This window comes from Haemorhous mexicanus, chromosome Z, assembly GCF_027477595.1.
Source record: "Haemorhous mexicanus isolate bHaeMex1 chromosome Z, bHaeMex1.pri, whole genome shotgun sequence".
Taxonomy (NCBI): domain Eukaryota; kingdom Metazoa; phylum Chordata; class Aves; order Passeriformes; family Fringillidae; genus Haemorhous; species Haemorhous mexicanus.
Genome location: NC_082381.1, coordinates 61,229,615 through 61,252,492, shown reverse-complemented (window position 1 = coordinate 61,252,492; position 22,878 = coordinate 61,229,615). Strand labels below are relative to the sequence as shown.

The following is a 22,878-nucleotide window of genomic DNA, read 5'->3' as shown; positions in this document are numbered from 1 at the left end:
CAACCTGGCCTTAACCACTTCCAGGGACGGGGCATCCACAGCTTCGCGGGGCAACCTGCGCCACGGCCTCGCACCCCCTCACAGCAAATAACTTCCTCCTCAGATCTGCTCCACGCCCACTCGTTTTACGTTTGAACCCGCTCCTCCTTATCCTGCCACCCCCGGCTCTGGTTCTCTGTCCCCACCAGCCGCTCCTCTCCCTTCCGTCCCCACTCCCCACACTCCCGCGCAGCCCGTCAGCCCCAACGCCAGGCGCGCCTTTTCCGCCCGGACCAGTGATGCGAACGCTCTATGACGTCACTTCCGTCAGCTCAGGCCCGCCCCGGCCCCGCCCCCCCGTGCCGCCACCGCCCCTCGGGGCCTCGGACACCGGAGCGAGGGGAGGGGGAGGAGGAGGAGGGAGAGAAGAAGAAAAAGAAGAAGCAGAAAGAAGAGGAAGAGGAAAAGGAAAAGCAAGAGAACGAGAAGACAGAGGGGAGGATCCGAAGAAGGAGGAGGAAGAAGAGGAGCGGAAGCGGAAGGGGGTGGAGATGGCGGCGGGGTCCTCGGCGACGGCGACGACACCGATCCGTAGCGCGGGCGGGCGAGACACCCTCGGGAGGGCGGAGCCGCCGCTGCTGCCGCCGCAGCGACCCGGCGCCTGCTCGGAGCAGTGACTACCCGGCCGCGTCCCCCTCGCCGCCGCCTCCCGCAGGCCGCCCGGCCCTTGCCCAGCCCGCATCCGCCCCCGCCGCCGGCGGCTGCGGCTCTCTCTCGTCCCTGCACCGGCGGCGGCGGCCCCAGCACCGGCGAGGTCTCAGCTCCCCGTCCCCAGTGGTGCTGTGCCCAAAGGTCCCGTCGGTGTGCCGGTGATTATGCGTGGTGTGCCGCGGATGCTGTATCTCTCCTTCCGCTGATGCCCCCGCTGTTCCCCCGCCTAGGCTAGAGCAGGCTGAGCGCCAGCTCCTCTGGAAATCTTCAGCCATGTATTTCCTTAGCGGCTGGCCCAAGAGGCTCTTGTGTCCTCTGGAGTCCCTGGAGCGACCGCTTCACATCCAGACGGATCCCCAGAGAGCTTTCTTCGCAGTTTTGTTCCCATCTCAGCTAAGCATCTGGTACTGCAGAGTGAGTATCCACCTTTTTATAAGCTCTCGGACGCTGCTCTATCAGCTGAAAAGACCTGTCGTCTGCTAATTTTTTTCTTCCAGAAACGGTTGTAAAATTTGATGCTAACTTTACCGGATATTCCTATATTTGTGAAGCTGAGTGGTTGTCCACGATGTTTAGTGGTAGCAGTATAGTCTTAAGAAAATATGCAACACCAATCTGCTTACAGTTAACACTGGTTTTTCCTAAAAAACGAGACTTCCAAGAAACTTTTTTTTTTTGAGGCTGTGCATTCTGCTTGTCCTTAACATAAGGAGTGTTTGTGGCAGTGTAGGGGTTTTTGCATGTATGTTTCATGTCTTTCCCCTTTGTATTTTCTGTGTTTAGATAACGAATATATGAATATAGAAGATATGAAGCACTCTTTGTAAACCATGGAACAAATGCTATCATTACCCAGAATGTTGTAGCATAGAAGTTCACAAAGTTTTCTTTTTATGGAAAGTTTAAAAGTTTTGTGGCTCTGAAGAAGACTTGTCATGGCTTTTGCACAGAAGGTGCTGGTTTACCTATATCTAGTTTGAAACTGTGTGAATAATTGACATTAAGTGCCTTGCTTTTAATTCACATTGTATTATCTGGTAAGAAAATGCTGTTTGTCTGTTTGATTTGATGCAGTCAGTGAAAACTGTGATACTGACTTTGAATTTTGATGCTGGATCCTTTTAAATACTGCCTAGATTAGACCCTAAATCTGTCTATAAATATCTCTAGATCCAGGTGGTTTATGAAGTTCATCTCAGATTACCAGGGAAAACAACAATCCAGTTTTAGAAAGCTGGTACTGAAAAATGTCAAATGACAGTCATAGCCTTAAAATCTTATTTTTAAGTTATGCAGCAATTTCATCATGTTATGTTTTATTGTGCTCAGTAAGGCTGTTCACTAGTTCCTGGCAGGGGTGCTCATGCTGTTTTTTGAACCTAGACAGGTATTCAGCTGGCACGATATCAACTTTGCTGTGTGAACAGCATCATCTGGCCTCTGTTTCCTTTGGTTTACAGCACACAGTGTATATAAAGTGTACACTTCTTAGTTTTTGCCTTACAGTTGGGGAACCTGTAGTTGTAGTCTGTCAACACAGCAGAGCTGATCTTTTTCATGGAAAGACATAGAAAACAACAGGCTCATGAAATGCTTCGCAAGATGTGCCCTGTTGTCTAGAGTGTAGTTTACTTTATGGTCTATTTTCAAGGATGAGGTTCATTAGCTTGCATGCTTAGACTTGTTTTGAAATGTTAAACATTGTATGACTTGCTACACACAGCACTAGAAGAAGTCACTTGGTGCAGAAGAGTTGACTAAACTTAGAGATCATTAATATTTTTAAAATAGATTTTGAGTCCGTTTGTAATGGGTGCTTTTGAGGAAGGTGCCAGTAGGCACCATGCCTGACTGCTGACTGATCTTAAACTGAAAAACGTGTTACATCTTGTGGCCTCTGTGGACAACTGGGTGTTATCAGAAACCTGGAAGAATACAGATTTTGGTCAAGGTCATTTTAAAGTAGAATTTCTTGCATTATTTTTAGCTGGGGTCCTGAATGTGGTTTGTTGGATTTTTTTCCCCAGGCTTTTCTTTTTTTCAATTTCTTGTTTGTTTTTGAAGGTAAAGCTTAAAATCATATGTTTGAACTTTGATAAAATAAAATTACTGCATTCTAGAAGATGTTTTCATTAGTCAGAAGCAGAGTTTTTGGAACAAGGATAAATTCCATCAGGTTGCACTAACTTGATTTCTTGTCACAGAAAAGCCTTCAGGCTGGTGTTCTTGTTAAGACTTTTTACTATCTCAGCTGTGTATCAAAGGTTTCACTTAGGTTTCATTTAAGAATGAGGGGATGAGACTGGGAAAGTTCTGTTTTGAAATTTTCAGAAACAGAGCTCTTTGAAATGCTTCCAGGTGTGTGAGCTTGCATTCAGTATGTGTATTTTTAAGGTGACATAGTAATGTTTAAAACTCCTTTTCACCTACTGTGCACTAAGAGCTAGTGGAACTAAGGAAAGTTGATCCCATAGTGTGGATTGCTTCCTGTTTTGTAATCAATATAGGTATTAAGACTCAAAACAGGATAACTGGTGTTGAAAAAAACCTGACGGAATTCTGCTATTGTTTTTGAACCAAAAAGTTCTTGACTTCTTTTGTGTTAGGAGAGATTGGATTGTGAATAGAGAAGACCACTCAGGTGAATGATTTTGATCATGCACCTGTGTTGGTGAAAGGTTGTTGAGCACAGCCCCCAGATATATTGACATTTATTTGTGAATCATATGCATGTGCTACTGTACTAGTATACACATTGTCTAGCATACACAATGTAGTCTAATTTTTTTCATCCGTTTGGAAGGGAGCTGCTTTGGTCACCTAGTCTAACTGCCTGACCAATTCTGGGCAATCAGAAGTTAAATCATGTTATTAAGAACGTTATTCAGATGCTCTTATACACTAGTAGAGTCTGGGCATCAATCACATCTCTTGGATGCTTGTTTCAGAGTTTTAAAAGGAAAAAGAAAGAATTAGGTAATACCAAAATGAACACGTTTTAAAATTTTTACTTTATGTATTTTTTAGTGGTATAAAAAATTCCTTTGTTGCTCCCCATTGGATTCTGTTAAATACACTCCACTGTGGAGACCTCTGCTTCAAGCATTTTCCTTAAATCAGAAGTTTTAGGTCTACATGCTGTAGATAATTCCTTGACACTTAAGAGCCAGCATAACTGTTTTCATTGGTAGCTTGTCAAACATTTTCATTCTGGTGGTTTAAGTACTTGGATGCTTGAAATGAGAAACATCAGTGAATTATAGAACCTTTCTGAAATGCTATAATGAGATAATTGCTGTTTGATAAATTGGCTTGGAAACTGAAGATGAGGTTTCACAAGGCAGCTGTGCAGTCCGGTGTGTCATCAACTTTCCTGCTTGCACCTCTATTTTAATGGAGCTTATGATGGACTAGTGATGTTTTTTACAGGGCTGTTAAGCTTAATGAACAAATATAAGCCTGTTTATTTAGTTGATGAAAGAATGAAAGGAACATTAGAGTTGGCCCTTTGAAAGTTTTACTCCTTTGACAGCTGTGGCTTTAATTTTAAATTAGTTTAGTTATCTCTTGAATTCTGGAAATTCACCCACAGGGCTCTAGGTATTAAGAGACAAGGTAATGTCACTAAGGAAGAAGGTGTCATAGACAAATGAAGTTTTCTGCCTAACCCCTGACAAGTGAATTGTGTGCAGCAAGAATAGTCTGCTGATGTAGTTGTACAAATAAAAATCGTTCAGCGTTTCCTTTCTTTAGTAATAACAGACTTGTGACAATGACAGGAATAAGTGCTGGCCTTGAATATTTAATGAAAATAATGTCCTGTAGGTTGCTGGGACTATCTGCTATGTCTTTGTCAGTCAAAACCAGTTTTGTGAGCCCTTTCGAGCTAGGAATAGCTTGTCCCATTCAGAGGAGAATTCTTGATTACTGGTATGCTTCTCTGCTTATGATTTACATTTACTCTTGTTTTTCTTCTTTTTTGGTTTCTTTTTTTCTAATGATCTGATATTGAGTCTGAACACCTAAATGAACTAAAATAAGCTTTTGGGGAAGCATGCATGTCAGAATCCTAATTGTCAAATAGGTGGTATTAGTTTTAAGTGCTCTGTAAGTTGGTATTCAGACTGCTCTCACAGCTCTCTCAAATGTGCTCTTCAGTCTCTAGCTGTTGCCATATTAGACTTGAAGTTGAGTGAATGTGTGCTTTAAATCTAAGCATACAATAGGATAAAACGGGACGGGGCTTTTGTTGGGGAATTGAAGTCTGTAACCTGGAATTTTGCCACACTATAAAAGGAGTTACTTGTGACACAGTGCATGGAATTCATAAGATATATGAATAAATACATTAAAATTGTCTGCAGTTGTTTCTGTAGTGTTTTTTTACTTATGAGGGCTGTTAAAAAGAAATGTTTTCACCATGATTTCAAGATTGTTTTCATCTCAGAACTGTAAGCAGAATAATTTACAGAATTATTATGTGTGGCTTTTTCTTAATAGAATTGGATGCAACCTCTCGAGGCTTTTTATCTAGAATTTTATTGCAGAATGGGACAACAGATGTCTTGATATAAGTGGTTGTGTTGGCTGTGTATTGTGAACAATATGGTACAGATAGCATCAGTGCAAGTTAAGATATCTTACATCTTCTGCTGTGTTTTCTTCCTTACTAGTCTAACCCCCAAAGTGCTGATCTCTTATTTAGGCCCTTTAGACACTTGTCTGAGAAGGGGATTTCTTTTTATTTGTCAGCAACAGTAACAGTTGTGCTGTTGCTTCTATTAAAAAGATGCAGTTATTATATAAGGGAAAAAATGTTACATTGATGAATTATCTAATGAAATCCAAAATTGTCATGTGGTTATTTAGTAGGATTTACAGGCTTTCAGTGTCTCCTGTGTTATAAAATAGATGACCCCTGAAAGCAGTGTCATAATTACATGCATGATGGAAAAATGCATTCTCAGTTATGACTTTTCAGTGTTCAGTTAGTTGCATGTAAGAGAAGACCAAAGATGTATAAAATATGCCTTTGCTTTTTGGCAGCATTTTTGAGCAGTAGGTTAACTGAAAACTTTTGTTTGGGAGAGGTAGTGGTTGACAATTCTGCACTTTGTTTTTCGAATTATTTCACAATAGCCATGAAACACATGATTGGAAGCTATGTCTGCTCTATTGGGTGGATTTTCTGTTGATTCTGAGCTTTCCAAACACTTTCAAAATTAAATTAAAGGAATTATGGTTTTATAATTTGCTATCAGAAATGCATTTGTCACCACCATTTGTCAGTAACCATTCTGTTACTGACAAAATGGTCTTTTGTGGTCTATTTGTACAAATTTTTCTGTTCCTTATTGTTCATATGCTTGCTCTTCTCCATATAACCTTTCTGTTCTATTAGCTTGTAATTTAACAAAATTCTAGCATTTAAAGCAAAGCACAGACCATATAGTGACAAAATAAAGTGCACAGTGTCACCAGACTTTTGTTCTGTTCTGTTTTGTTGTTTTCTCCCAGCCTTATCTTTGTCACTTAGATCATAAACTCATCTGAACAGCGTTTTTGATTTTTGTCTCATAACTACAGCCTAATGAAGCATTAAAGCATTTGCCATATAAAACTAAACAGAACATTGCTGTTTTTCAAAGAAATGGTTTCTTTATCCTCAATGAGATGGATTTTTGATATCTAGAGTAATACATGGTCAGGGGATAAGACTGTTAGGTTTTAACATTTATCCACAGTCATGCAGGTTCTTGGACTGAAGTTACATTAAGAAACCCAAAACTGTACATAAGACCATGTTGCATATGTGCTGTCAGGTCATGTGTTTGCTTTTCAGACTTAGTCGTTTTCTGCTGTATTTGCTGACCTACTTGTAAAATCAACAATACGCACAGTTTGTCATGAACTTGCAGTCAGCCAGAGAATCTGGTTTAACTAAGCTATTTTTTCATTATTTTATATTTTGTCAAATAATTGTACCTCTTTCCAGTTGGTTTATGTGTCATTTTCTGTGATGGTGTAAACATCTCAATTAGGACTCTTGCTCGTGGGAGGACTCAAGTCTGTTCAAGGCTACTTGTCCTCTTTAAAGAGGGCCTTTGCAAAGCAACAGTCACATTTTAGTTAAGGGTTTAAATGCCAGTTTGATTTGCATTTTCATCAAATGTAGTAGAATGCTTGTGTTAAGGTAAGTGAATTGGTAATTTCCCATATTTAAGCTTGCTGAGAGAATTTGCTGCAGGATTTGTATACTTTAATAGATTTTTTCATAAAAATTACATTATACATGGCTAAGTGTTCTGACATGGGTTATGCTGCTAATACTTGGTAAGTGAGCAAGATACTGTATTAGGTCAGGCAGAATTAAGTTAAACAGTAACAATTAGGGATTATTTCATCATGAGTTTGGCTGTGGTGTTTTATGTTGTAGTTTTTTTAATTGTTTGCATAGGTATTTTGTCCAGATGTTGATACAGAACTCATATTTCATAGGGGAAAGTCCACAGGGATTCTTAATGTATAACTGACAATGAAGCAGCTGTGAGTTTTTAGGTAGTTTGAATTTAGGTGGCTTTGCTGATGGAGCTGTCTTGCTACCTTACTGTTTTACAAATAGTGCAGTTAATTTCTGGTAATGCAAACCAGATTTGCTTTCATGTTATAATCTCACACCAGTAAAAAAGAGCATGTTTAATGCTAGAAAGACATTGTTGTGAAGCATAAAAACTTCTGAGTAAGAACTGTGTAACATGTTCTTGTCAAGTAGGTAGCTGACTGATTGAAGGAGATAAAGTGTAGCTGTGAGAACAAGAAGTTCTCTTTCTTTTCAGTACTGTTAACTAGTGCACTGGAGAGTTTGTTTACACATTAGTAATAGTAGTGCTATATTATTTTTAAGGTTGCATTTCTCATTTTTCTTTTTACCATTTTTCTTACCCTGTAAACATCCACTGCCACAGTTCCTCTTGTAACTGAGTGGCAGCTTCTGTTTTGCCTGACCTTACATTCCTCCTGAGACAAAAGTACCGTATCAAAATGCTAGATTTTCTTTGCAGCAGACTTAAAAATGCTAGATATGCTTCTTATCTATTTTGGGAAGTTTTTTTTAATGTTACATTGCAATTAAGATTGCTTACTCACGTCTTTCTTCCTTAACAGCTGAAGGTGTTTACTTCTTCCTCTAAACAAATGTTTTACTTCTTTTTAAACAACTCTTTATTTTTTAGGTTGTTTGTTATGTTTCTGGAATCCAGTTTCTCCCAAAGCTGTGGTTCTTCCATTAATATTTCAGCAAGTGGATTTTAAGCATATCAAAGAAGAAGGATTAATATACTGGCTTATTTGAGACAGTGGGCATAATTTGTTAATTGAGCTTAACTACATAGCTTCGTAATGTTAGTAGCTGCATGCAGAAGTGGAAAGAGTAAAAGACTTGGAATTTTTCTGAAGTTTATATGGAGATATTGGGTTTTTTTAACATGAAAAAAGGAATGATTTAGGAAAAATTCTTATTAATAAAACCTAAACCCCTACTATTTCTATACAGGGTATGAATTAAATATATAAAACTAACTAGAGGAGAAAAACTAACTACCCTTCCCCACACACCTATTTTTTTTTTGTGTTTTTTGGTGGGATTTTTGGTTGTGGGTTTTTTTTGTTTTGTTTTGGTGTTTGGTTTTTGATTTTTTGTTTGCTTTGGTTTTGGTTTTATTTGTAAAAACATATGTTAAGTGGCTTGCTGTGCTTGGGTCAGGTAGTTAGGTTGATATATATTCCTGTTTACAGAAATATTCCAGTACCATTATATGTTTTCAGACACTTTAGATATAATAAATGACTTCAGATGTAAAATTACTATTTCTCATGAGTAAGCAGAACAGGATCTTGAACTCTCCTTCTGTCTTTGTTAATCCAGACCATTCTCACATGTGTGGAAAGCTTTTAAACAGGGGGATAAATTTGTATGTTAGGGTTTTCCTCATGTCTGAATTCATGCTTTTGTCTTCTGAAGTATGTGGAAATTAATAGTATCAGTGTAATATTTCCTCATTTGACCTCTAGCTGGGTAGCATTTGTGACCTATTTATTTCGAAGTAGATCTGCTTTCTAATAAGGAGCTAGTTAAACTACAGAAGGATAACAGTTTGAGTACAAGCAATAATTTTTAACTGCTTAAATCCTCATCTGCAAGTCACAAAGCCTAAAAATCAATTTGTATAAATTTGGTAGCTGGTGTGTATATAGAATGTTCTTCCAGCTTCAGAGATGTAATAGCGGCTTTCTTGTGAATGAATGTCTCAAGAATTCTACACTATAAATACTGTAATTATTCTGTAAGAGTAGTAATATAGAAAGAAAATTGTGCATTACTGAGTTTCTAATTTTGCCAGCGGCTAAAATGCTTCAGGCATGGAAGTGCTTTAAGAATGATCTTCAGGTTTGCAGAATGATGCGGATTACCAAGAGACTGCTTTTTCTCAGTATATCTAAGGCAGTTAGGGTGGTTCTAAGCCAATCGGTGAAAGGCTGTGTAGTTCATTGAGGACAATCAACTAGAATCTGCTACTAAGAATAATTAGTTATCTATTTAATGTTGGATAATTTGATGCAAAAGAAGCCACACAAGTTGAAAAAGCTGGTACAAATAGTTCTTAGGGTAAAGATTAATGTTCTTGTTATACTTCATAAATGTTTATTTTTGGTAATTCAGTTCTGTGTGGGTATGAAATTTAAAGAATAATGCTGTTAGCAGCACACCGAGTTATACTGTGAATTTACCAAGGCTAAGGCTGCCTATCTGACACTAATTCAGCTTGTTATTTACGTGCATGAGGACAACATTTCATTGCTTTGTTTTATGTTCTTTAAAATTAACATTCATACTTTATAATTAGGTTGTTTGCAACTCTACGTTTTCTGAAATGAAATTGAAGGAAGTGATTCCAAATAGGATGGAATTCTAAATAGGATTACCAAATTCTGGAGTGATGGACACTCACAAGATTCGTGGGTAGAATTAATGTTTTTATAATTATTGTACTGCTTCTGCTGGTCCATCAAGTAAGCAAAGAACAGTACTAAACTTCTGTCACCTGCAGTTGTAGTGGGAAGCTTTGCCTTGTGGTATCGTGGTTAATTTCAGTAAAATGAGTGGTTACTCTGTACCCTCTTGGTTCCCTTTCAGTGTGCTTTTTCTGGTACAAGGTTCGATGCTCTAAATCTGAATGACAACTGACATTAATAAAGTTAGGACAGCATACGGTTTGACAATTAGGGGTAACTTTTTTGACAAAAAGTGTGTCCTGCTTAATTTAACTTCTGTGTACCAGTATTGGAGGATAATGGAAGGGGAAAAATCCATCTAAGCTGAGAACTATTATTGATTCAAGAGCAAGAAAATAGAAACACTTGTGCAATATATTTAAGGAGAAGGAACATTTCTAAGCACTAGAGCAAGGAAGGGTAACTTTGCATTAGGTTTTTGTGTTGCAGCTCTCGACTGCATTCGTGAAAGGGAATGAAGGCTTAGTAGCTTTGTCTGGTCTTCCTCACCTCAAAGCTTTTCTCCCTTCCCAGAACGAAAGGTGCTATTGGGGGCATTTTGCATTACTTGCAAAATCCTTCCAGCTAACTGTAGAGGTGGATTTTCAGCAGGTTACGACAACCTGTTCCAGAAAACAAATTTCGTGATTATCATTCTCTTTAATACAATGGCCTGTCCATTTAGTAGAAACTAGGGAAATTGTCAGTACCAAATATTCTATAGAATATATCATCCTAATTCGTTTGACAGTCCTTGTCATTATAGGAGCCTGTTTGAGGTGTGTCTGTTCATCTTAAGCATCAGTTACCCTTCATCTAAATTGAAACTATTTCTCTATTCTGTAATGACTCCTTGCTGTGCAATTATGTATTTTATTCAAATATCCTGGGTTTGAAAGAGATTAGGAATGACAGTGTGGCAACAGTTCTCCATGAACTTTCTTTAAAAGCACCTATTTCTAATGGATTGTCAAATACGTATTTTTTAATCTCCTTCAAAGGAAACATGTTTTAGCTGTTTAAGGAGACATAGTATTTTACAGGTATAGCACAACATATAAAACATTCCGTTCCTTCTAGATGAGATGTAATTATTTTTATTTTTTTCCTCCAGCCAAGTGTATTAATCGTAAGCTACAAGGAACTTTCAAAAGCAGCTTCTCAGTTTGGACCTTATAAACAAGCAGAATGGCGACCTGACAGCTCAATGATAGCTGTTTCGGTAAGTAGAATTTTTCCTTCTTACTCTGGTTAAACTATTGCAAACAAAAGTTTGTGTTACCAATTTCTGTGCTTATGGAAACTTGCAGATCATAAATACATTTAATTGATACTTGTCTTGTGAAAATATATAATGGTACCAGGGACTTTCTAGATGATAGAGGCTTTCTTTTATAGTATTCATTAATTTTTCCTGTGAGAATGAAGTGCGGTTCTTTGTCTTAAAACAATGGTTAGATGTATTGGCAAGGGGATGATACAACATTTCATTATTTTAGTAATCTGGTAGCAAATAATACGGTAATGCAAAGTTATGTGAATGAAAGAAATAGTTGTGGACTTTGGTAGCATAGTCATGTTTTACTTGATAAATAGGGTTTGAAGGTGAGTTTTAAGAGATGAAACTGTGGCCTTATTACTGGCTTTTGGGGGTTAAAAAATATTGCAAGTCACAGAGAACACAGAAACAAGGGCAGTGATAAATGATACATGAACTCTTCTGTTTAGAATCTTAGAGATGAGATCTTGTCTCACATGGAAATAAAGTCTTGTTTCATAGCTGGTGCTGTGTTCACAGTACTTTGGACTATTTCAGCAGCAGTATATAAAGCTTAAGGTGCAAGGTGAACGCAAGAAAGGTGGGAGTACAGTTTATAAGAGTTGCAATATGAATCCTCTTGGTGTTTTGGTCAGGTCTTAACTTTAGGACCAGGTCTTAAATTAGATACTGTTACCTTAGTGGAAAACACCAGATGATTTATGGAGTAGTTTTTGTCTCTAGCAATATCATGATAATAATAAATCAGCTAAGCTTCCCGTGGTCCAGTTTTCTTTTGCATAATGCAAGTAAGTAGTTGGTCTAAAATGTTAAAATTGCCTAGCAGTATCTGATGAAATCAATGAAGTTAAGTATTTCTGTTAGTGCCAGATTATATTCTCAGTGAGTACTAATAATTATCAATAAAGTCAGAAAGATTTCTGTAATTTTTGCTATGGATCAAAAAGAATTCTTCAATTTTATATTGCACCAAACACAATTTAATTAAACCTTTATGTAGTAGTTTAGAGGAAATTTGAATTTTTATATTCAATTACTTTGCATATTGTGGGGTTTTTTTCTGAGATGCTGTGATCCATTTGCTCAAGAGACGTTGTGGTTCAGCTGACAGTCAGATTTGCTTTAGTTTCTGCCACTTCAGTGACTGAAATTTAAAGTTTTTCTGCAACTAAATGTAAAGTGCTTTTTGGCAGATAGTGTTGAAATGTAAATGCCCATAAAGTCTCAGTTTGTAAGCTAAAGTTCTGTGAATTAAAATTCAAAATGGCCATCGCTTATAAAATAATGAGTGTAATAAGATTTCTAATATTCTTTGTGTTTCTTAGGATGATATTTCATCCCTGGGTGAATGTATACAAATGATCCAGTCAAGCATGTATTGCTGGTTTTGTTGTAGTGAGACAGCGCAGAAAGTTAGTCTTTGGAGCTTTAATTAAGAAGGTGTTTCTGCAGATGTGTGATACTCTCAACCCCAAGGAGAGTTCTGTCTGAGTGAATAGTTTTCTCTTTTTTCTTAACTAACACATTCAAATGAAGGAGCAATGGCAAAGCAAGTTTTTAATGAAAAACCCAATAATTTTGAACTGAAATAGCATCACTTAATTACTGAAGTCCTTTGCAACACCTAAAAATTTCAGTTTGAAAGCTAAGTGATGTTTCTCACCCATTACTACCTGTACTCATGAGTACATGGTTGTAGTAATTTTCTGTAATGAAACTTTGTTTTTAAGAAGGTGAACATAAGGCTTAGTGAAGGTGAACATAAGGCTTACTTATTAGTGAAGTGGTACATGCCTTTTCTTTTTCCCCCGCTTTTTTTTTTAATGACATCATCATGGGGAGTGTAGTCTGAATTTTATGTTCACCATACCAGTGATATACCATGTTTTTTGGTTTTGACAGCCCAAATATTTAAGTGTCTTTATGAAAACAAATCACAGCATATGCTTTGAGGTAAATATTATTTTTACGGCAGGCAGACTTTGGGCCAGCACATCAAGCTTTATACCATACCTCAAGTAACTACAAAGGCATGCAGTTAAACAAGCTTAAGCAGTTTTCACAGTGTCACCATCCCCTAGAAATTCTAACTTCTTTTTCCAGTGGTATCTTCTGTTGCTAAATTGTTGGCACATTTCCTAGGCAGATCTTATTTTTTCCCCTTATATTTTGTAGTTTCTTCTTTCATATTGCTGCCTTTCCAGTGTTACTAGGAAATACTACTTCTTATTTAGATTAGTACATACATCCAAGGTAGCTAATTCTAGTAGTAAATCAGACTTAGGAATTGGGTCAAGATGCTTCATTATGGAGAAGTATAGGAGGCATTTTGGTCCTTCCCATGTTACAGGCAGTCCTTTAAGACAGACTGCTCTTCAGCATGCATTCCCATAGCTAAGGCAGAGCTTTATTAAACATGGTAGCATACAAGAAACCATGTTATGAAATCCCTGGCAAGATTCTCAGTGTTTATACTTCTGACTGTCAAAGATTAGAATGATCAGGGAATGGACAACAGTGATGGTTACTTATTTATTTTCACTCAGACAATTTTAAAGCAATGAGACCTCTGTAAATTAATATGATCAATTTGCCAGAAGTCTGTGCTTGAGTGCTTCTAAATTTCATCCCCCTCTTCATGTAATTTGAGGTTTCTATTTAGAAATGAACCTGTAACAATAGCAACTTTGTCCTTTGAATAGTGTTCAGTAAGGCCCTTTGTACCTTAATATCAGTATAAAGGTACTTCACAGTATTGTTTTACTGTTCTTTCCAGGATAAGGTAACTTAGGGGTTAAATATTTAATGATGTAATGGAATGAACCTGTAAAGATGTTAGAAATGAACACGTGTCTTTACCACATAATACCTGAACATGGTATTACAGCACACAGAAAAGCTTCCATTTATTGTCACCCTGTCTCAAGCTCACCATTATGGTTCAGATTTTTGTTCTTGCTTGAAAAATATACTCGCTTTGAATGAGAATAATAGTGTTTCTTGGAGTTCAAAGCCAAAACACACATTTTCTAAAGTGAAATGTTTGACTGAGGAAAGCCATGGCATCTATGAAATGATACACTAACTAACAAGAGTGTTGCTTTATTCAAAGAAAAGGAAACCAGTCTTGCAAGGAAATGTGAAACCATTAATTTCAGTGCTTTTTGTCTCCATTGCTTTGGATACATGCCCAGCCCATATTAAAATAATTGGATGGAAATGCTATTTAACGAAAATGCATTTACCAATTTTCCTGGAGAATAAATTCATGCTGTAAACAAATAACACTTCTTTGCACACATAACATTATTGGTCATCTACTTGTTTCATGCTTGTGCAAGCAGCTTCTAGGTATGACTGGAACATCATATAACTAAATGATTTGTATTTGTTCCCTGAATATAGTATGAAGTCATTCTTTGAGAATGACAGAACATGGCTTGGGATTGAATTATTACAGGCTTTAAAGATAAGTGATGTGAGGATTTCTGGAAACTACCTGTATGACCAACACTGAGAGGCAGTGCCTAAACTCTTTGCATCTAGTAGTGTCTGTGTTCAAACACCTGGAGAGTTTATTCAGATACTTCCCACCTTCTACTCTGTTTTCCGTGTTAATTCCTGTAGTTGATAGGAATTATGTGCCCAGATTCTAAGTATCTGAAATAGTTGTCAGGTTTTATAGATTTGTATGAGTTAGAGGAAAATTTCTGATGGACTGGTGCATAAACAAAATAGTTTTTCTGGTTTTCGATCTCCTGCCTGTCTATTCATTTGACTTTAAGGGTGGGTATGGATTTTATCTGGAATTAATATAAACACACAGTGTTTTAAATGTCTAAATGAATGTATATTTGATTTCAATATATGAGACATACATAGAAGTCACATGAGACTAACAGATTTTATTCACACTGAGACTAGATATTTATCTTATCAGTACTTCTCTTTCAGACTGCAAATGGATACATCTTATTTTTTGAAATCCCATCAGCAAGAGACAAGTATCTTTATGAGCCAATATATCCTAAGTAAGTATTTTAAACTTTTCATCCTCACAGTGTGAAAAAATATGACTAGACAACTTCTAAGCAGCTCTTATGACAAAAGATACTTCATTACAGAGTATGTTTTAATGCTTGATGAGTATGTGAATCATCATTCCTATGAGTTAGAGTCAGTGTAGGGGAGAAGTTGTGTTCAAGTAGATTGCTGAGTGTCGCTGTGATTCCTTAGGTCCTTCTTACAAGCTCCCAAAAGCCTTAATAGTAGGTAAAGTCTAATTTTATAATTTGAGGTAGTCAATTGTGTTCATGATCTGCAACAAGATTTAATGATGCCCTTTGAATAACTCAGTTGAAAAAATCACATGTCTTAGGAACTGTTAAGGTATAATTCAAAAATAGATCCTGTCCACGATGTTTTCATAACTTGGAGATTTTTTTTTACAAAATGGGGAATAAAATCCCAGTAGTTTTGAAAGCAAATGGATACTTTTTAGTAAGAATGTGCAAGTATTTTTGTTGCAGTGTGTTATGTTGTCAGTTTCATCTTATTTTCCTGATTGTGAATGATAGAATACATCTTACACGTTTAAAATGTGACTGTATTTTGATTGTTTTTTGTGGTTGACTTAGTTGATTTTGGATTTTACAAAATTGGGAAATGGCTAGGACAAATTAAAACTTCAAGGAGTATATGTGTTTGTGTCTGTGTGTTTAGATAGGCAGAATCTGTAGTCATGGTTTGGATTGAATTTGTCCATGCATATAATAGCACATTCTCGATTGCTAATTGGATAGAAACTTTTTCTTTTTTTTTTAATATATCCCTCTATATATCTTCATCATTATGATAATACTAGTCAGTTTATTTTTTTTTATATTCATAAAAAGAGTTAAAGTTGAATCATGGATCTCTCCACGTGGTCATCTCTGAGGAGTATTGGATAGCCTAAGATGTCATGTAAGAGGAATATATTTGGACTTCTTTTTCTTTTCAGTGTAACTGTTAAACCATGAACATTAAAAGAAAATAAAGGGGGTTTTCAAAAGTATTTAAATTCAAAATCTGTCTTCTTTCACAAATGTGTGTAGGAAGAAATGACGTGGCAGGTAGTAAATGATTTAAAAGTGGATTTTCCTTTATTGACTAGAATTTTTTTTGTGTGTTATGGCTATAATCCATCTTTTGACCTCTGAAATAGCTCTCAAAGCTCTGGAATTAACTGGAATTTATTGTTGCAATTTACTTTTCTTTTTTCCAGAAACTTAAGACTAATGTAGACAAGTTATATTACTTTACTTGCCTCTTTGGAGAACTGAATAGCAGTTTTCAAACTGACTCCTCACATCTGGCTTACTGTCATCAGGGGAAGAGGCAGACAGCCTGCTGCTGCAACTTGTCCAAATAAATAAAGTGGTAGTATATCCTTGTCTGTACATTACATAATGCAGAAAAAACTAAGCAGTAGTTTATTGTGAGTTTTTCTTGTTCTTTTTGAAAAGTTTGGGGGGTGCTTTAATTGACAAAACCTAAAAACTTATGGAGATATACATGAAACACAGTAAAAGTTGAGAAAGAAGCTTTGGAAAGTTTGTTCAGAATATCACTTGAAGGAAGGCTTGAAAATACCTATTAAGCCATCAGTGACTAAGCAGTCTAACTTTTATAAAACTTTAGTAATTGATATGAATTTTTGACCTGAAAATGCATGTTTTAATTGTTAGTTGTGTGTTGAACAATCAGGGTTTTAAAATACATTTGTATAGCCCAAGAAGGACTATAATGCAAATTCCATAGATCAGTAGGACAAGGTATTTGTCCCTAGTGTGTTTATAATAGGTTGCTCAAAGTCTCCTAAGACTAATGTGTGTGCTTACCTTTAAGAAGATGATGATCTCGCTGAATTTACTGGGATTACTAGCTTGTCTATACTTAGTCCTCAATTTTGAAAATCTAAATAAAATTACTACTGTTCTGATTATATTAGATCAAAAGAAAGACACAGGCATTTGTGGGTGAATTGTGCCTCCTGTGATTAATGTCAAATGATTATTTAAGTTATTAAAATGGAATGAACTTCTTTTGCAGGTGCAGATACAGTGCACTGCCTGTAGGCAGTCTCACTAATTTACATTGTAGAGCAAATACTTGGCAGGGGTTAATCAAGCAAAAAACCTCCAATATAAAATGAACAAGTTGACAAATGAGACCAAAAGCTAGAATTGAAACTTTTATCTTTATTTGGGCATATGTTCATTTTCCAAAGGCATTGTTTCATTGAAATGGTTGGATTTCACTTCTGCTGGGTTTAACAATACCAAATTAGTTTTCTTCACTTTGAGGCCATTATAGATCAGTGAAAGGCCTTGTATCTGACTTGCCTCATGCTTGAAAGGGGACATCTTACTGTTTTCTCCCCCTGTAACAGTGTGTTCTTGGCTCCTTCCTCTATGTTGGCAGCAGTGATTATGCAGATGTGCCTTAAGTAAAGTCGGGTTGTTGACCTGATGGGGAAACTAAACCTGCCTATCTCCCTTTTTTAACCCTCCCTGTCCCCTGCTCTGGATTCTAGTAGCTCATTTTGCAAGTTGGCATTTAGTAAAAGGCTGACATTAGAAAAAGGTGACTTTGAAGTAGCGCTGTGTAGCCACACTGTGAAGTTGAAAAACATGAAGTGGCCATTCAGTGATACTTGTATAAATCTTATGATTCATGGTAAAGCAATTGCTTGGAACGTTTTTACAGTCATGGATATATTAATTAGGACTCTTCCAGCTCTGTCTTGTGCGGTTATTTACCTGTGCTGGGCAAAGTGAGAGAGAGGGTGATGACTTTTGGAAAAAGTATGAGGGTGTCCTTGCATTAGCGAAGTGACAGACAGCTGCTGGAAACAAGTCACTAAAAACTGAGATGAATCTTTAGTCATGTTCTACTTTTAAAAATTATTACTAATTCTTAATGTTTATTAAGTGCCCAAATCTACTTTTTGTAAGCAGAATGAAGCCTGTGCTTTAGTAGCCTTTCTTTAAACAATACTGGCCAGTTCTGGCAGAAATACAAAATTTCGATGTCATGACTGTAATGAGAAGGGGAAGCCCTCTTAATACAACTACTTGAACAGAATTCTTAAACTGTGCATGTCAATATAACATGGTGGTTGTGTGCTGGGAATATACACCAGCAACATCCTCAGCTGCACCAAAATATTGGTCTAGTGCAAAATTTCCCAATTTAGTCAGTGTCCTGAAGTTGAAATTGCAGCTAGGTTTGTTAACATGCAGGTGAAGATGTTGAGAATGGTTGTGTTTAGATCCTTTTGTCCACTTAGCTCTCATTTAAACACTGTGCATATTTTACCATAAATTAAAGAAAAATGGGTAGTCAGAAAAGCAGGTACTAGGTATATTATAGATAATTTCTTGATTTCATTAGTTTTTTGCAGTCTTCAAGATTGGGACACTGGTAACTGAAGTAAAGTAGCTTCGTGTGGTATTGGTACTTTTTAAGTAACTGCTTTAAAATTTGCTTGATAATAGTTTAGCTTTGATTTGAAGAAAAGGATCAAATGAGTTGCTGAAAGTCAGAATCACTCATCAGTTGTCTGTACGGGAGAGGGATGTTTGTGGAGAAAATGTCCTTCCAATTCACAGTTACTTTTATACAGAGTTGTTACTATATATAGCTGTTGGGCAACATGGACAGAAGAGCTTGCCTGTATCTGGTGTGTTAACAGAGCTGTTCTAGCGTACAGCTGTTGTGTAAACTGTAGTTGCACTTATGAAAGTTTTTTATTGGTCCAACTTAAACAAAATGCTTCAATGTGGAAAGCAAAACAAAACTGTATGAGAAGTGACAGAAACACGTTAATAACTCAGTATGCATTCTAGTATATCTAATCGCTGCATGACTTTTTTTCAGGGCCACCTCTTTTTTTTTTTTCTCAATCTAATGGCACATTTAGTAAAAGAGCTAAAGTGTGAATTGAGGCTAAGATGCCATCCTGTTTGAATGCCAGAGTCTTTGCTTTTCCTTATCTTTCAGTATTATGAAATATAGAGATTTTGTAAAGAAAGATTGAGTGAACTTCCCTTGCACCGCTGCTATTGATTGTTTTAAATCAGACTGAATCAAAGCCTAGGAAAATTGATTTCCTGTTTAAAAATGCACATTTCACATTATTGTCTCCTATTCATATCAAGTAATTGTAATGGTCTTTATATTCTGAAATCTGGTGGTTTAATGGAAATACTAAAATCCAAAATTAACATTTGTGGCTGGAGCCCACAAATCTGTTGAAGCTTGTTGTATTAGTAACTGAGGACATAGCTCTTATGAAATTTAGAATATGTTAAATACTTTAAGAAGGTTTAGTGGGAAATACTTCTTAAACACTATTTTATACCTTTAGAGATTTAATCTATATAAAATCTACTCATGTAGGTATGGTAAGAGTTAGTCAACTAACCTGTTCAGTATTATGCATATTATATGTAAAAACGTGTTACTAGACTTATATGATAAAACAAGTGCTCATGCCATAACTGCAACATGTGAATATTTATATATAAAAAATGAAACTTTTCATTTTTATTGCTGGAATCCATTGGTATTTTTTTTGTCATATTGTGATATTTTAGGAGTGTAGTTTTTCTGTCAAAATGTTTCTGGCACTGTTGATATTTGGCTAGGAATTGCCAGTCTGTTCTTGGAGTGAGCTGTCATTCATGCTTAGTGAAAGCTTACAGTATCCTCCTTAATTTGTGAGACTAAAAACAGGGGAAAGAAAGCAGTAATTGTATGGTGTTTGGTTTTTTAAAATTAAGCCAGAGTACCCTGCAGTTTCATTCCAGCTCTTGGAGGCTTTGCTCCAGTTCAGAGCAGATTTGGAAGAGAATCAGTATTGGCCATTAGCCCACATTCTGGGATATTTTCCTACAGTGAGCACAAGTACAAAGTCCTGCTTCAATTAGTTCAGTCTGGTTTTACCACCCAATTCCTAAAGTAACTACAAGACAAAACATGAAAAATAATGTATATAAGGTAAGAATGTAGCATCTTAAAATAAAATTTATCTCTGCCTGTGATTGCTTAAGGAAAGTGACAGTGCAAAGTGACAGAAGCAAATTTGCAGTTTTGTAAGCTGTGGCAAGGTACAGTAGTAACTTTTTGGGGACTTTCCAAATTAATTTGTATAGCTATTCTTATGTTTAAAGAGGTAAATAGGTGAGTAACACCATCAGAGTGAGGGCTTCTCTGTACTGATCTGGTTGTTCTTTCTGTTTAGGGGTTTGCCAAAGGAGAGTAACTGAAGTTTTTTCACTTGAAGAGCATGTGTGACTTAGTGCTGGGGATATTTTTGCCTTTCAAAAAAGACAAAATCTAAAAATTTTACATGGCTAATTAACTAAATGTTGTAATTGGACAGTCTTTTGAGTCAGGTTTTTTCATATGCTCAAGTGGAGCCTGCATTTGGGGTGCGATAAGGGTGTTGTGTAAATTTAGAATGAGACTTCAATGATGTAGATTATTAAGTCTCTGAAAGTGCTTTGAAAATTAGTTGTTAACTAACCACTATGAATTTGTGAAGAAACTAGTTCATATGATGGTTTTCAAAGCTGTATTGTTGCTTATATGCTTGGTTACTCTATTCATGTCTTAATCTTTCAGGCATTTTTAAAAGCTATCACCTTTCCTATAACCTATAGGTTTATAGGTGCCATAAATTACCTCATCAGTGGACATTTTCTTCCTGATCCAATGACTGAAGATTAGTATGTACAAAGGTTTTGAACTTCAAACTCTTCAAGGGTAATCAATGAGGTGTATGGTTAATAAACTTACTAGGTAATTTTTGCTCAGCAATAAGCTTCTGCTGAACTTTACCGTTGTAGTTTTCCCTGTAAGATTTTAGCATTGCTTGGAAAATGTATTTTTAAAACTAGATTAGCTGAAGAACTTCTGTTAACCATTATGGCACTTGCAAACTCTTGATGGTGTTTCAAGAGGTTTTAACCTCTTAATTTACTGAAAACACAGATTGGATATCAGGAAAAAGTTTTTTACTGAAAGAGTGATAAGGTACTGGAATGGTCTGCCTGGGGAGGTGGTGGAGTCACCATCTCTGGATGTGTTTAAAAAAAGACTGGATGTGGCACTCAGTGCCATGGTTTGGTTGAGGCGTTAGGGCATGGATTGGACTCAATGGTCTTAAAGGTCTCTTCCAACCCAGTGATTCTGTGGTTCTGTAACTGTTGTCAAGAAATCTTTGCAACTGAAATAATCACTTAGTAAAGCATTTAACTTTTTTATATGAATAGCTAGCTGTTTCTTTTCTCAAACTGCTGAAATGTGCTACTACCTAATTGTGTAGTAAAGGCTGTACTAAGAACTCCTTTTCTAAGCACTTATTCTTCATAGTTGTTACCATAAACTCACTTTAATTTTGTTGGTGAGGCTATTGCCAATCTATATGAATACATCTCTGCATCCAGTCAAATGTATTTAATCCTCAGCTGGTGGCTGCCTGCAGTATGTGGTAGAGAGATGCAGGTTTAAGGAGTGAAAGATGCTAGATGCATGAAAACCAAACCTCACAGGTGTTGATGCAGGCTCTTTGAATCAGGTGTAAAAAAATTAAGTCCTCAGTTTTTCAATGTGAGCATTAACTGCAGTGTTCACATGAACCATAGTAAAATGGTTAGTAAACATTGTGTAATTGTGCTAATACAATGAAAATGGCTGGTGTCAGGTTTTTTTCCTCCTTGCCTTCAAGGAGAACAACTTGTTGGTGATATAAGTTGTTTTAGAAACACTGCCCTGCTTTTGTCATATAAATATTGCCATTAATAGCTGAAGCATCATGATTTTTAATCTTCTTGTCCCTTCCCTCCCATGCCAAGTACTACTGAAGTATTTTTATCAGAAACAACTAAGAAGATCATAGCCCAAAAGTAGTATAAAAGTATTTTACCCTGTTTGTATCAAACAATTGTTCTAGAAATAACTTTTAAGTGTCTGCAGTCTTTCTTATTTTTTTCAATGAAATGTCTCCATTACTTCTCATTACTTGCATGGTTTAGCCAGTGAAAATGGGTGCAACTGCCTTGTTTATTGTTTGGTTGGTTTTTAAAGTAATACATTGTTTACCATTAGTCACAGTATTTTTTTGAAATACTGTATTTTCTGACTCTGAGAGCATTTCTGAATTTTTCTAAACTATTATCCAGCAATAACTGCCAACTATATTACTATGAGTACCCCAAATAGTACAGTGAAAACTTAAATATGAATTTAATGCCTATTCTGTCTCCAAACTAGAATTCTCCATTACTAAGCAGAAAACAGTGGACATTATTTTTAAAAACTTAGAAGAGACTTTAATATAATATGTGTTGTGTACCTTAATTGTAATTACAAAGAAACCCTTAAGTACATGCTTTCAGATTCTGCTATAATTAACTTCTTATGTATTTCTTAGATGCTTTTGATAGCAGTGACAAGTTCATCCGTGTATCATGTTGTATGACTTAACTGTTGTGCAATTAGCAGAGGCCATAAATGCAGTATTGTGCACCTAGAAAAATTAGCTGGCTGATGTCCTGTTTCCTCCCTGAACTTCCCACCATTTCAGATAACAAGTATCAAGGAAATTCTTCCTACTAGTTGAAGAGTCTATTTAACTCTGCTTTTGCATGGTGCTGCCTCTTTCTTGAATTTAGGATGCTTTTTGGTGTGGTGGGGCTTTTAAAAACAGCATCCCTAATCTTTCCATATTTCAGTTTTTCTTGAGTTGCAGATTTTTCTCAATTCTGAGTTTTAAGAGATTTATTCACAGGCTTAGTTACATGAACAGA

The 22,878-nt window shown here is 36.5% G+C and overlaps 1 protein-coding gene across 6 annotated transcripts in view; it reads left to right on the top strand.

Annotated features, from left to right (window-relative positions):
- The first annotated feature begins 742 nt into the window (after window positions 1-742).
- Window positions 743-22,878, top strand: part of RIC1 (RIC1 homolog, RAB6A GEF complex partner 1) — a 47,727-nt gene continuing 25,591 nt past the window's right edge. Inside the window, exons 1-3 of one of the 6 annotated variants that reach the window (XM_059874219.1) lie at window positions 743-1,104; window positions 10,856-10,963; window positions 14,975-15,051. In XM_059874219.1, the coding sequence (XP_059730202.1) occupies window positions 964-1,104; window positions 10,856-10,963; window positions 14,975-15,051 (326 nt within the window). In that variant the 5' untranslated portion in view covers window positions 743-963. Of the gene's footprint in view, window positions 1,105-10,855; window positions 10,964-14,974; window positions 15,052-16,286; window positions 16,442-22,878 lie in introns of those variants that run through there. The other 5 variants (XM_059874216.1, XM_059874215.1, XM_059874214.1 and 2 more) reach the window with 5 other exon arrangements.